This window comes from Vicugna pacos, chromosome 2 (assembly GCF_048564905.1).
Source record: "Vicugna pacos chromosome 2, VicPac4, whole genome shotgun sequence".
NCBI lineage: Eukaryota > Metazoa > Chordata > Mammalia > Artiodactyla > Camelidae > Vicugna > Vicugna pacos.
The window spans coordinates 45,536,862-45,552,585 of NC_132988.1; the positions used below are offsets into that span (position 1 = coordinate 45,536,862).

At 47.5% G+C, this 15,724-nt stretch overlaps 1 protein-coding gene across 4 annotated transcripts in view; it reads left to right on the forward strand.

Moving 5' to 3' along the window:
- Nucleotides 1-7,605, forward strand: part of LEF1 (lymphoid enhancer binding factor 1) — a 108,660-nt gene extending 101,055 nt beyond the window's left edge. For all 4 annotated transcript variants that reach the window (XM_072939102.1, XM_072939097.1, XM_072939120.1 and 1 more), the window contains one exon: nt 6,402-7,605. Coding sequence is in view for 2 of the 4 variants with exons in the window: in XM_072939097.1 (XP_072795198.1) it covers nt 6,402-6,481 (80 nt within the window). In the remaining 2 variants the exon portion in view is untranslated. The remainder of the gene's footprint in view (nt 1-6,401) is intronic.
- The last annotated feature ends 8,119 nt before the right edge of the window (nt 7,606-15,724 follow it).

The window sequence follows — 15,724 nt, forward strand, 5'->3', positions numbered from 1 at the left end:
TGGTCAGAAGAGCTAGAATTGTGTTTAAGTTGCTTTGGCAAACAGAAACAGGAAACTGGACCCTTGACTAGCAAGAGTGACCATGTGCCATTAAAAATCACTGGCGAGGGAGGGAAGGAGGAGGCTCGTTGCTCTTGAGACACATAATATTTAGTATTGTTCATGAAAGCCCATGAAATGCAATTCAGATCAGTGCACTTAAGAATAGTTCATGGAATTAAAAAAAACATCTATTTTGGACAAGTTTGGTTTAATAGAATGGTTTTCTCACTGAGCAATCTGGAACAGAATTATTCTTCCAGATGATGGAGTTTCCCAGAGAACTCGAGATTTACCTCTTTAAGTGTCAAAACATATAATTTTTAATTTTAACTCTTTTGGATGCATCTCTTTCTTCACGACTACATCTAAATTAACTATTTCTTTATACCTCGCGCCATTGTTCTATAGCGTGTACGATGTACCGTACGGTATATGGCAACAAAGAACTGATGCTGTTTGACACTGTTCTAAATGATCTCAAATAATGTGAGAGTTTTAAAAATCTGCTTTTCCTAATTTATTATTTTTTCTGTTCTGCCTGGGCTGGTACCCTTCCCTAAGGTAGTAAATACGTTCCTTTTGATCCATTTTGTAGATCTGGGAACCAGAAAACAAAGCTTATTTGAATAATATGTAAATTAAAAGCAAATGGAGTCTGAGGTGGGGCATGAAGGGCACTCTGTTAGGAAGGGCACATGTGGGGGTTTTTTTTAATGTGAATTTTTTGATACTCCTGTGAGTACTTCCATTTCCTCCACTGTGTCCCTAAGAGTAAAGCTGCCAGGTGACACACCCAGAAGAATGGGGATCCCGCTTAGACTGGCTGTGAGCCCTGAGGGAGCCACTGTGCTCTTCTGACAGAATGCGGGAAAAATGGGAGCATTTCAGTGAAACCGTACTGCCCACTTTCTTGCTTCAGTTTTAAGTCAAATCGAACCTGAGGTTTTCTCAATTTTTATACACATCCTCTGTAAATATAACACCAAATTTTCTGTTGCCCTCTTGGGATTACTTTTCTTAGCTATCATTGTGTTTCTGGGGACACTGTTTTATGAGATATTTTACAGTATTTTGTAAGAGAGGTTTTACAGTATTCTCTATTGGTCTTAATTTTCCACCAAAAGTCCTGTAAGTAGAATGAATCTTGCCTTTACCCTGCACGTGTTATGTGAGATTGGAACAAGGGAAGTGGACTGTCGTTTCTGGACCGTAGTCTGTCCCAGGCGCTCTCCTGGGGGCCTTAAATCCCGCTCCCGTGGCAGCCCTGTACGGGGAGGGATCTCCGCCCGACTGAGGGGCAAGGAAATGTCAGTAACTCGTCCGGGGCCAGCTGGCTGGTGTCCAGACCTGGGTCTGTTCTTCTGTCCCTCTTTGACTCAAGTCTCCACTCCCTGTGTCCTGTCAGATGCCAGGCACTCGCCACGTCTGTCACACGAATTGCCTCCTTTCAGCCCCTCAACATGCTTTGTAAGGTGTAGCAACTTACGTTTGGTAAGTTTAAGTAACTTGCACGGGATACCCCAAGTAGTATGATGGAGGTCAGGGTTCAAACCCAGCTGCAGACTGTCTGTTCCCAGAGCTCCTGCTCTGAGCCCACAACACACTGTAACCTCCCTGGGCCACCTGTACTTAGACACATGGACTTGTACACAGACACAGGTATGACACTGGACATCCTTGGTTCGCAAAAAAAAAAATGGTGTGCACTAATTCTGTTGCCTTGCTTTTAGAAGCTGAAGTTGGCATCTTCAATGTAAGAGAACTTGTAGAGAGAAAAGTGAGTTGGATACAGAATTTGGAATTGGGTAGATGAGTCTCCACAGTGATTGTCCTCCTGAAGCACTTCAGTGTGCAGAGTTACAGTGGATTTTGAGGCCCCTTATTCAGAACCTTCCTCAAGGGCACTTCCCAGTGTCTCCAGTGGAGGTGAGCACCCAGTGGGTGAGACCCACACTGGGAGGCCCGGCCTGCCAGTGAGACGTGCATCCTCACACGGGAGACACACAGGGCTGATCAGAAGGAGAAACTCCCCTAGAGCAATTTAGTAATAGTTACAGGCCTGCCTCAGCATCATCTCAACTTCGCCAAGGTCTGCTTTCACTGCTCCTAATCCATTCTGAATGCCCACAGGGGAAGAAACTGCAGACTCAGTGACCGAGCCTCGGCCTGTGTAACCCGGATCCAAGCCCAGGCCCAGGCGTCCATCAGAGCACCGACCCTCCTCCCTTCCTCCAGGTTCTGCGAATCCTGCATTGGAACGTGTGGCCCGGGGACTGGGGGACTGGCTAGTCTTGGTTGCTGGGACTAAGGACAAACTCAGCTGCAGAAAGAAGACTCAGCGCCAGCCTTCCTAACCACGCATTACCATTTTTCCTTTTTTTCAGATACTAAGGTTACTTTCAAGGAGCTGAAGGTGGCTCTTGTAGGTTATACTTTCAATCTTAGCGATTTGCATTTCAAAGTTAATTTCTTATGCCCTTTGTTCTCTCATCCTGCTTTCAAACAGAGCATAGTATGTTGGGGTGGGCAGTGGTCTAGGTGGAGCCCACCTCCGCCTCCAAGGGCTAACCATGCTGTTGACTAGTGATGGACAGATGGGTGCATGGAAGCAAGGCAGGTGAGAAGAGAATGAGTGATCGGTTAGCTGCAAGGGCTGCTGGAGAGAATTTGGGTTTAGGGCTCAAAAGTGAATCCTGCCAGCTGTAGGTTGGGTGACCGTAGGCAGGGCTTTTCACCTCACACAGCCCCATCCTTCTCTGTAAATGGGCTGGAATCATCGGAGCTGGTGTGATGGCTGGACATTGTACGCGTGCCCGGCACAGCCGTGCTCAGCAGGCATTGTCCTTCCTTCCTCCCGACCAGCAGACCTACATGGAACCAGGGGCTTGGGGACCCTCACACCAGCTACCGACGACTGAATGTCTTGGTTCCATCTAAAATGACGGGGCCAGAGCAGCTCTGTTGCGCTCGCTTCCTGCTCAGGGAGCCCGAGCTTCTCTGAGCTAGAGTTCCCGCCCTGACCCCGCAGCCTTCTGTCGGTTTGCCCCGAGACGAAGCAGAAAAACCTAGGCAGTTGTCACGAAGTTTGTGGTGTGCTGCTGTGAGGTGATTTTTGGAATGAAAATCTCTCCCTCTGTTCGTCTGTCACAGACTAATTACTCTCTCCTTAAATTTCATGTCATAACTAAAAACACTTAAAAGTTCCTACTCCTTGCTCATAATATTTGGGACAGGGAGGAAGGATCTCTTATTCTTACCCACCTTGTTGGGTTCCTCACCATCTCTGGACAAGGAGTGATGGGACCTGACACTACGGGTTGGTGGGGGGGCGGTCTTGGCAGCTCTGCTGCTCCCGCTTGGCCTGCACAGTTCCTGCTGCCCCAGTGGGTCCTGAGTCACACGCCCACCCCCTCTTTTCCGCCTTGACCTCGGCCTCACCAGTGGGCTGATTTCCTCGACCCTCCTGCTGGAGGACAGCGTGGGGGAGGGGGCTGGGGCAGCACTCGGCTTCCAGTTACGGCAAAGGAGTTCCCCCTTTCCCCTTCTTCATGTCTTCTGAACCAAGGCCTAAAAAGCTCTAAGGCCTCAGTCTGTGCTGCTCGTCTCCCAGATGTAGGTCCCTCTTGAAATCTCGAGATTTTCTTTTCCCACTTGGGCTCTTAATAAGTGACTCCGCCCTTTTGGGTTCCTGGTTCCAGCTGGTTAGTGGGATATTTTATCAAGATTGGAGTTTGATCCAGGAGAGCTTCAGGGGTTTCAGCTGGATGGTGGGGGTAGGGCACTGCCTTGTGCTTCCTTCAAATACACTCAACAAATGGCCCACATGGTGACTCCTGGCAGAGGGAGCCCAAGCCTGACATGTGTGAGAAGGGACTCGGGGCCCCCTTTGAAGCGGGAGCAGTAATTGCAGCTTTGATTGCACCGACTCCACTGCTGGGTTGGGCCGCATTGGGGCTCGCAGGGCCAGCCCAGCCTTGGCCTCGCCCCCCACGTGAAGCCTTAGATGTGGGAAGTCTCCAGTCTCCTGAGCCTCATGCCTGTGGTTTCTTGAAAAGAATCTTGATTTGACTTGTTTTGTATCTGTAAAGCTGCATTGGAAGGCCCCCATTTCTCCCATTTGGAAGACTGGTCTGCCCTGACGACGCTGTATTTTAAAGCAGCAACCAAGTGCAAGCAAGGTGCCTCATTTTGATAGTGAGACAGTTCTTTGCCGATTTCTTTAAATGCCAGTTTGACCTTAGGAGAGTAACCCAGGTGGGGTGGAGTCGCTATTTGGTTGGCAGTGGTACGGAGCATCTCTGAAGCCAAATTGCAGGAGGATTTGTAAGAGGGACGCTGAAATAATGAAGTAACGGTGGGAAGACGCGAGACCACAGAAAGAAATGGCTTTACTGGGAAATGTCAAAATTCTTTCTATGGAAGCACATACCATCCTTGTGATAAATGGCCACTGTGGCCAGCCAGGATTGGTTTAGTCATTGTGATGTTGTGCTCAGCTCGAGAAGTAGGGAGGAGGCGGCACTGTGGGTGCCCTGAGGAGGAAGGACGACTTGAACAGCAAGTGCAGGAGAGCGAGGAGAGCTGCGCAGGGGGCCTGAGGCTGCGGTGGGGACGGGCCCAGCAGAGGGGCAGCTGATGCCCGGGAGCCGGCAGACACTCCCGGCTGCTAACGGCCAGTCGCTCCTGAACCACAGCAGTGGTCTCCAGCTGCTGGGCCCGTCCTCACCAGCAAGAGCAACCCTGACCAGTCCTCTGCCCGTCTGTGATGCACAAGCACGGTGTGAAGAGGCGTCTGCGGGCGAGCAGGCGGGCGCCCCCCACCCCCACCAGCTGGGCTCTGCTCCTTCCTCCTTGGAAAGCCAGGGCCCTTCCAAGCTCTTCCACCCTCCGGTGTGAAGCATCTGAAATACTCTGCTTACATTTTAAAAACCACAGCACTGGTGTGTTTTCTGTCAAAGGGGCAAAGTCAATACTGCGGTGACTAGGAGCTGAAACTGCCACTGATGACCGTCGTGCTGATAACGCTCTGGCTGATTTTCTCCCGTTTTGTTTTTGGTGGTTTTGTTTGTTCAGTAGCCACCCGGGTAAACAGACAGTTTCTTCACACTTCTGGTCAGCAGTCATTTTGAGGGACAACACTGGGGGTAGTAGCTGCAGTGATAATCAGAATGCTAACCTGTAGCAGGGCTCACTGTGAGGGGCTCACCGCGCACTGCCCCTTAGATGCACCGGCTGAGCCGTCCTTATGGCTCCTGGCCACAGATCGCTCTTCTCTGAACAGCACTTTGTAGACTGTAAGTCACCATCCAGAGTTTAGTTTTCATTGTTAAACTATTTCAGAGCTTCCTTTTATTTCTCAGAGTTCCCTTATACTTAAATAAAAAGCATAAAGGAACACACTCTACTATTTGGAATTAACTTTGTAAAGGAGACGTCTGCTGGTAACAAAGACACCACAAGGACGAAGAGCTGAGACTGGTCTGAGGCTGCCGGGGCCCCAGGCAGAGCGGAGCTCCCCTGCAGCTGCACAAGGCGCAGGGCAGGAGGATGCGCTCCGTAGAGAAGGAGCTGGTCTCTGCGATGTGCTCTCTCCTGTCTCTCGCATCTTGTACAATGTTTTATTTTTAGTCACTTCTTTAAATCTCAAGGTTATTACAGCTTTGGGGATTTAGGGAATCTCCTTTCTGGACGTATTATCACCAGCAATACCTTTAAATACTTGGTGAGTGTACATTCCAAAGTGAACATTAGAGATCCTAGGTGTTATGAAGGAAAAAAATCTTGAGAATTGAAGTCTGAAGTGAAACTGGAGAGGCTTATGCACCTCAGACTGAATACGAGCGGACGGAGAGCGTCCCTGACTCCTGGGGCTGGCAGCGGGAGCGTGCGGGGCACCGGCTAGCCTGAGCACGGTTCAGTCTCGTGTAAGTTCACACAATGGCTCCCCACAGTGGACTAAAAAGACCAAACACTTCAGAATGACAGATCTTTCCCTGATCTGGACATTGCCCACCATTATAATTCACGTTTGGCCATTCCCTCCTCATGTTCCTTAAACGGATGCTTTTCTTTAACCATGATCCAGAGTATCAGCTGTATTTCACATGGTAACCCTGTACATACATGCACATGAACCTGGAAACAAAGTAAACATTTCAATAACAGTACACGTCTTCTCTAACGTAGTCTGAGGATTGGGGGCTGCCGTGGGGCAGTCTGTTTTAGCCATCACCAAATCAAAAAAGTGGATTCATTAAATGCAGAGATCTTAAGACATGTGCTGTATGCAGTAGAGGTTAAAATCTGTAAAGGTTTGTGGCAAATTCACATTAACAGCATTTCATTTGTTCCTTCTTGAGGTGGAAAACGAAGCTCATTCCCAACGTGCAAAGCCAAGGCAGCGACCCCGGGACCTCTTCTGGAAATGGAAGCTTGTTGAAAACCCAGACTGTCTCCATGGCTTGCCCAGTCGACCCCAAAGGAGGAATGACACCAACTTCACCCTGAGGTCACTGCTAGAGACGCTGACCCATAAAGACAATCACTGACAAACTCCCTTTCATCTACTGCAAGAGCCAAGTTCCACAATAAAGGATAAAAGGTTTTTTTTAAAAGAAAAATGACAAAGCACATGAGAATGCTAGCAGGCCCAGGGTCAGCTGAGCAGCTTTCCTCCCCTCGTCTCCGCCGTGCACTTCCCAGAGCATCCTGCATCCATACCTGTAACCTTCTGGCAAGGACAGTAACTTGGCTACCTTTGCCTGCCCCGAGCAACCGAGTGGCAGCCAGCACAGCCGGCAGCATCCCCGCGGGGAACTTGTGGAAGAGTTCCCTCCTTGTTTCTGTCTTCATTTTTCTTTCTCTTCTCCTAAAGCTTTTATTTAACAGTGCAAAAGGATCAATTGTATGTTTGCTTCTTTTTTTTAAACTTGAATTTTTTTAATTTACACTTTTTAGTTTTAATTTTTTTGTTGTTGTATATTTTGCTAGCTATGAGCTTTTAAGTAAAATTCAAAGATCTGGAAACGTTTGAAATAAAAATGAAAAGAAGCCTTTTTTTTTTTTTTTGAGCAATATCTTGTCTGCCAAGTGGCTTCTCTGTGAATGACCTATAACAAATAGTGGCCTCTCCATCTTTGTAAGGTGTCCAATAGAGCTACATAAATGCAACAGCCAGTCCACTCTGTGGGTAGCAGTTGGCAATCCTCTTTCATTTTATTTTTCTTATGATCTTTTTTTTTTAATGATAAACCTTAACAGATACTTTCAACAGACCAGTTTGCAGTGAATTTTCATTTCTTTCCTTCTCACCCCCTTGTTGTAAAAAGCCCAGCACTTGAATTGTTATTACTTTAAATGTTCTGTATTTGTATCTGTTTTTATTAGCCAATTAGTGGGATTTTATGCCAGTTGTTAAAATGAGCATTGATTTTTTTTTTAATAGCAAGGCACAGCCTTTGCCCAAAACTGTCATCTAATGTTTGTCATTCCAGTTTGAGTTAACGTGCTGAGCATTTTTTAAAAGAAGCTTTGTAATAAAACATTTAAAAAAAAAAAGTCTTTTTTTTTTTTTTTTAAAGAGTGAAGTTCCTGACAATCTGCAGTTGGTAACAGTGAACTCAATCCACAGGCAGAGCTGGCGTGTCCATGTGAGAGGGTGCGGCCGTCTCCAGGGGCCAGCCAACACCCTCCCCATCTCCTAGCCATGCCGTCCTCAGAGGTACTCGTACCACCTGGACCCCTGTCTCCTCTTCTCACAGGTGGAGATAGAAATCAGGCAAACGGGAGGAAGAGGGTCACCAGGACTCAGACAGTAGTGATTCTCTTCCTTCCTGAGCACCCAGACAGCCTCCCGGGCTCCAGCCACCCGCCCTCACACCTCTGCAGGCGTGCGGGTGCCCTCTGGTCAGAGCTCACTGCTTCTCCCACTGGGCTCCCCAAACCAAGGTGTCCCTGCACTTTAACACCCACACATCTCCCCAGAATCAACATTTTCCCAGTTTTGAGTTTGTACTTCATAATTCTCCCTTAAATTAAGCTTTTGTTATACTAAAATAGAGCTATTGGATTTAGCAAAAACTATGCATTTCAAGTTTAAAACATCAGTATTTCATGGTCTTCCACAAAGTTTCCACAATCCATTGAGCTAGTTTGAGAACCACTCATACTGCTGGTCTAGCTTGTCTCTTGCTGAAATTCTAGTTCCGTTTCCTTTTTCCAACCTTCAATACAGCTGGGGAACAGCTGGCTACCATACTTGTAATAACCCTCCACATACTGCACTTGAAGATTGCCATTAAATCACCCCTCAAATTTCTCCTCTCCAGGCTAAGTAATCCCAATTCCTTGAACCTTTCATCATCGGTCCTTTAATCATTTTCATTACTATCCTCTGGAACCTCTCCAATTCTTCTTCATTTAGACTAAACTTGAACCAGGGAAAAATGTCTATTATGTCCAGGGGACCTACTTGTTATAAAGGTTTCATATTCATTTGAAATTATCTCTGTTTTCTTAATGTATATGAACCAAGTTATAACTGCCTAAAACTGCCACTGTACTCTTTTCAGGAGTAACAAGAACATCCAACAAAGTGGCGTAGGAAGTGACAGAAATAAATATTTAAGTGTTACTTTTTTGGGGGGCGGTGGGGGGAGTTGTAGCAACACACTGATTGGCTCTTCTGGATCTTAGAAACTGATCAGTAATAAAAGCCTGTCCATCAAGTGAAGAGCAGGGATAGGAGGTAAGACTCCGGCCTCGGTCAGAGCCCACTCAAGTCCCCCTCGCTTGCTCCTCTGCTGTGTTTTTATGACACACAGTGAATCAACAATGCCAAAAGCAGCAGGCTGTTTGGATCCTCTGAGCCAGCTGCTCTGCCACAATTTGGTCCCTCCTAGTTTTCTACATTTCTTCCAGAATAACTTTCCCCAGATAACTTGGATGTCCTGGCACAGTGCTCATTCTTGGTGCATCTGCCCCAATCCTGCTTTCCTCAGGCAGCAGTTCTGGGGAAGGAGAGTCCAGAGCCCCTGAGAGGTACATACAGACCAAGGGACGTTCTCCTGGGGCACCAGGCAGAGGGACTCCCTCTGGCTACTGCTTTTGATCTTGCAGTGATTGGGCGTCCTTCCCCGCAACGAGCTCAGAGCTGGACTGTGTGCCAACAGGAGAGGACAGGCCAGCCTTCCTGCTGGAGCCCAGCCTTTCTCTGAGGTCACAGCTGGTGTGCTGGTCTTAGGAAGGGGTGCTTTTCTCCTGGCTTTACTCTGGTTGCTAGGGTTGCTGGCAACTACCTGTTTAGCTGGAAGGAGGCTTTGAACAGTTTCACAACTATAGCTGTCCAAGTACAATCATTTTTTCCTCTACAGTTTGTTCTAAGGCTGCAACAGTGTGGAAACCTCTGATCAGGGGCCCCTGAGCAGTAAGATGTCTGCGTGGCTTTCCTTTTAAAAGGGAGAAGTCACAAGGGAGTAATGCATGGTTCCAACAGAAAAGAGAAACTTAAATTCCATGTGACACAGTAGCGGTACAAATTACTATGTCTGCCCAGGATGTTACCTTTCACGCATAGAAAATTTTAAAACTGCCATGTGAAACCTAATTTCTAGAGATACATTTACACACAAAACTGGATCTGCTTTTTAATAGAAACTGAATAGTGTGAAGTTAAACATCTTAATACTGATAGAAGGACATGATTCTAAATGCTGCTTACTTACGTATTATGGAAAAAATAAGATGATTGGTTTTGTTGGTCATCATTTAGTGGATACCATTTTGGAAGCTGCTGCTTTAAACTTCTGCACCTCTCTGATGGGAAAGCCTACACCATCTTACACCGCAGCTGGGAGTGGTTCTGAGGGACAGTAGGAGAGGAAGGTGTACCAAGGGCAGTTATTTAAAAGCAACATTAATGTCATGAATCAACCTGAACTAGGACTTTATACACATTAGGTAATACAGAATAATTTACAGTAAAACGAACACAAGTGGAAACTGGCTGTTCACTCACTTGCCCTGTTGAAGAAATAATGCTCATGTGGTTCACTGTCAGCAGCATCGTGGGCACAATAAACTGGCATTTAACAGAAATGGTCAATGTGCTCATTCAGTACATGTTTACTGAGCACCTGCCCATGGACTGGGCTGAAATAACTGTCCGCTAGGAAAGTGTTTCTACTGCTTGTAAGCTTGTTCACCACCTGCACTTGTTACAATGTGCAGGCATCCTTCTCCCTGAACAGTAATTTAAACTTTAAAAATCAGGTTCTTATATCAAAATGAGTATGTGTATGTTTATGTATGACTGAAACATTACGCTGGACACCAGAAATTGACACAACATTGTAACTGACTATATTTCAATAAAAAGAATGCCAAAAACAAACAAACAAAACAGGCTCTTACGTTAAAAGGGAAGGAGGCGTGCAGTAAGGAGAGCCCAGGTTTGGAGCCACTCCCAGCACGGGCAGCCCTTTGCCTCCTGGTGGGCCAAACGAAGATCTCACTGACCTCTAACAAGGTACAGTGAGTGGAAAATGAGAGACGCCTTGCACATACAAAATAACTTAGTAAATGAACTTCCCCTTGAATTGTTTTATAATTTGTTATTAAACAGGCTTTTTTTTGCCCAATGAGAAAAAACAAACTTTGTTTTTGTAAAGCCTATAGCCGTAGAACACATGGGCACATTTCTTCTGCCCATGGAAGCAGTTGGTAACCAGGACTAAACACTGTTTTGGCCCAAGGACCAAGGAAATACTTACAGAAAGGGGGTGGGGTCATCTGCTCTGATGTGTTTATTAAATATTTTTCTCAATTTATAATAGCTTCAGATGCTACCAGCTAAGTTAATTTTTGATCTACATTAAATACATGGAGGAAATTGGTGGAAAATGTATTATTTGCCAGATGGAATGAGAACACTCCTACAAGTAGACTTAGTCACACAACCGTTTCTCTTCGTAGTCACAGTGGAATTAGTACATTAGTCATTTTCTCTCCTCTGTCCGAAACTTAACTGTCTCAGAATTTGAACTCACTAGAATCACTGAATTATGGTCTAAGCCATAATGAGGTGTTCTCCCATCAGGAAGGTAAAGACAACCAAAGTAAAACGAAGCCCCACAGACTAGCCTGTTGTTACAGGTCCTATCAGGCTTGCTTGTCTGGAGAAGGGCAGCACGTGGTTTTCTAGTTGAGCTGGCCCTCCATGCCGGGCTCTGGACACCGTGCAGCACACGAAGCCAGGCCTGTGCGGGGCTTGCTGGGAGACTCACAAAGGCCTAGGGGTACCTGCTGAACGATTTCGTCTGCTCCCCAAGTGCCAGCATCTAGCGCAAGCTGGGCCTGCTCTAACTCCAAGGTTACAATCAGTTGGGCTCTTTCCACCGTCCCAGAGAACTCCAACCCATCCACCCAGCCCTCTCGGACTGGCCAGTTCTCATGAGCTTTCAACCTGATTGCCACACTCAGTATTGTGGCCACTACAATTCTTATTCTGAAACGTTAGGATGACTGTCTCTATTCTCCCCTCCAACAGTAAGAAGGGAAAATTTAAAGTGGTATCAGAGACCCTGGAGGTCAGAGTCCCAGGGAGGCTGTGGTTCAGTGGGCAGGTGTGGGGGCCGCATCCTGTGAAGGAGAAGTGCTGGCCCCAATGACCCCCTCCCCAGCATTTGGGATTAGCTGAGATTTTAACAAAAGTACACTTGTTCTCTCTCCTCGCAAGTCAACCTCTAACATGCTGAAAGGTAGGACAACAGCGAAAACCAAGGCACGAGCATTAGCAACCTCACCTAGGCCTCTGACTTAAGAAAGCCGAGCCAGCTATTGCCAGACCGCCCCCCGCCCCCCACCCCGACCCCACGAGCGCGAGTGCGGCGTGAGCAGCAGTCTCCCTGTAAACACCTCCACGCGCGGCTGGTTCGCAGACGAGGGCGTGTGGATGTGCTCAAGCCTCTACAGCTGTGCAGACCTCGCGGCGGCGGGCTCGTTCCACTTCCCTCCCTCTTGCACCACGTTTTCATCTGCCAGCTGAAGAGCTTCTCACCCCGGGCAGCGCGCGACCCGTCCGGACTCAGAGGGCTGGCGGCGCCCCTGCCTGCCTGGTCCCACTGCGGGTCCATGCGGTGGAGGGGCGGGCGGTTCCGGACCCTCAGCCTTTCGCTAGGACTTCAACACTGAGGCGAAAAAGCTCGGGAAATCTACCTTCCCGGAAGTACGCGGCAAAACCTCCACCTGGTTTCAGAGTGAGACTTCTAGGGTTCAGTCCTGCAAACCACCCCAAGCAGAACACTTTGTTCAAATGTGCCTCCGTGCACACCCCCACACCCCCCACCCCCCCGTCCGGGTTTTGGAGGCTTCTCAGTTTCCTGTTTTCTAAACCTGGTAGTCAAGAGGAGGGAGCAGCAGGCAGAGTTCTTATTCCAGGGGATTTTCCCTTCTAATACCTGCTTGCCTGAGAACAGGCTACATTTTTCTAACCCCCACAGTGCATCTGCAGAAATGAGGCTGGGAGACCCACGTCGGACGCCGCGGCTTCTCGCACCACGAGGCCTCTGCCCTGACAAACGACATTATGATAGGATGAAGTTTACCTTTTCTCATGTTCATCCACCATTGTTTCCTGAATCACCATATGCATTAGGAGACTCCTCTCCTATGCACTTGCTTTTTTCTGGGGTCTTAAATCACGCACAGTCTACCGCCCGTACATAAACCGTAACTTACCTGACTGCCGCCGCCTCTCCGGCTCACCGGGACGACGTCCAGCTTGCTCTCCCCTCTTGCTCGGCCCTGACCAGCCGCCCTCCGAAGGCTGGGGAAGAACTTCCGGAGCGGCTGCGTGGTGGGTGGAGCAGGCAACTCCCTCACTTTTCTTTTCACCCAGGTGGCCCTAAGCTTCACTTCTAAGACTCTTTTACAAGGCTCGTGGGCCTGCTCCCAATCGTCAGCCCACTCCCCAGGTGTATGATGTTCCGGGCTCTCTGTAAGCCTGGAGGAGTTCACGAACGGTGGCTCCCTTCCAAATGGGGCAACGAGGAGGGAGGTGGTCACAATCAGCCTATTGGGCCAGGTAGTGAGCTCAACACCTGATACCTATCATCTCATTTGGTCCTGAACAACCCTGCCAGCAGGTTCCAGCTCTCTGCCCATTCTGCCAGGTATGCCCAGGAAACTAGTAACCCCCGAGGTTAGGGTACAGAGGTCAAGAGAGTGGAACTGAGCACTAGCACCCAAGTCTGTTCAATTCCAAAGCCCACAAACCATTTACCCCAATTATTCTGCAACAGCTACAGCTAATTTTAAATAAAACATTGAACAGACGTAGTGTCAATGATAGGATGTTTGTCTTTCAGTAGTTAAAATTTGTTCTGCCATAGAAATAAAAACTGATTATGAAACATTGAGACCAATTTTGAAAACAGAATTTACACAACTAAATAGGTTGAAAGTGCAGCAATGCTTTCATTGTTCAAAGCATTTTTTAGATTACTATCTAGTACCATCAATGCCTGTTTACAGGAAAATTAGTCCCACAAAATTATAGCCACACCTTGTATTTTTGGTTAAGACTTAACTGGTTACTTAGGTTGAAATGTTAAAGGGATTAAACCAAGGTGGGACAAGACAAAAGCTTGTTTCAAGTGTGTTGAAAGTATAACTTACGAACTGAGAAAGCGTAATTAGTGCCTGTTGTAGAAGCAGTGAGTAATGTTATTAGTTCTACCCTCTCCAATGATCAGTGGTTGAGTCTCAAACAAGCTTCTAAAAGCTGACATGTTAAGAGTCAGAAAATTTACTATAGAACAGAACCGAGAGGGGAATCATTTTATATCACCAGATTTTATACTGCAGTTTCTCAGTTCCAAGATCTCTGCCGCTCACCCCCATGCTGAGCCATTTATTTCAGTCCCCACACTGGAAATATACCTGACGACTGATGTCAAGAGAAGTTAGCCAACCATATTCCCCTGAGAAACTGTTAACGGTGCATCTTGTGGATATTCAGGGCCACAGTTTTGATTTTACAAAGACACTTTCAGAAGCATTGAAAGTATTCTTCAGAGAAGGCCGTCTTGCAAAACGTCATTGAAGTCCAGGTGATGGCTATGCTCAGAGGCTCACTTTTCCAACAAGCTATTTCATCAATTGTACAGTTTTCTTTTTAATCTCAAATTGTCTATTGTCGGAACAAAAATATCACTAAGAAGGTAGGATGGGGACGGGGTGCGGGGGAGAAGTATCCTCTTGATCTAAAACCTAGTAGTTACTTTGAAGATGCGGTAAAAGATCCATGGTTGCTGTGTGGAGATGAGTTTGGGGAGGGAGGAGAGGCAGCCGTGGTGAAGTCAGGCCCACCGTCCCTCCTGAACAGGCGTAGCCAAACACAGCGGAGGCCAACCCAAGCCCCCTGGCATCCTGCTGAGGCTCAGTTTGCCAACAGCAGCAGCTGGCTGGCCCTGATTTGGAAGCAGAGGACCTGACTGATGAGACCCTTCCCCCCACGGAGCCCTGGGTGGACAGCGGAGACCTGAGCACGGGACTGAGAAAGCTGCTCCTGACTCCCGAGCTTGGAAGATGGTCAAAATTCCTCCCCAGCCCCAAACACGGCACATGGGAGCGGCTTTCTGAAAACGATACAAGAATGTCCACAGGCCGGGTGACTTTCTGGTAGGCTGGAAACCCTCAGCCAGAGAAAGACAGCTGCGACCCCCACGCTCACACCCCGGTCCCAGGCCAAGTTCTCTTTCCTGGAATTCAGTGGTCCAGAAAAAGCCCTGCCACTTCCAGGTCAAGGGCCCACGTCCTGCAGGCACTCCAGTCAGAGAATGAGAAGGAAAGGAAGCCCCGCTAAGCCGAGAGCTCATGTCAAAGGTCAAGAGCCAGCCTGAGCGTGAGCAGGGGGCTGTCAGACCACAGGGGAGCCGCAGGTAATGGAAATGGTGGTGGTGCCACAGGTGCTTCCTTTTTTTCGTTAGGAAATGTTTTATAAGAATAACCTAGAAGTTTCCTAACCCAGGTCCTATATGCAGTAGAAATGTATGTGTGTATTTTCCCATGATGCTATAGTTAGATTCAAGTAAAAAAAAAAAAATTAAGAAGCTCCCCTTCATTCATCATGAAAGGGAGGGGGAAATAAATCTCTCAACCATCAGAACTGTGACCCAGAACACCAAACAAGGATGCCCACTTTGGGGACAGTCCTCTTTGAAAGTTTGGATTTGAGATTTTCAAATTTGCTATTTTGTATTTAATTTTATCATCAAAACCTAGTTCGAATCCTGGCTCTCTGCTACCAAATTTCTGGTGACCTTGGCCATATCCCTTCAGCTCTCTATGAATGAGGCCACTGGACCTTAGAGTTTCTGATGTCTTTCCAGCTTCAAAATTCTATCTTGGAAGACACTTTCTCAAGCCAATGATTAAAGGAAGCTTATGTTACACTCTTTTTGTTGGCAAAGAAAAAACAGATGTTCCTTAAAAACTGTCTTCTGTGCCCTTATTATTGCTTTACTGGTAAGAAACCTGGAGTGACAGCTGCAGGCAGGCTGCACCTGAACACCTGCTCCCGCCGCTCCTTCCCCAGCATTACTGCTGGAAAAATGACAACAGGCCAAAGGCGGGGCACTGCCTCGATGACCACCCTTTACTTTCACAGCCATTGAAGCAACGA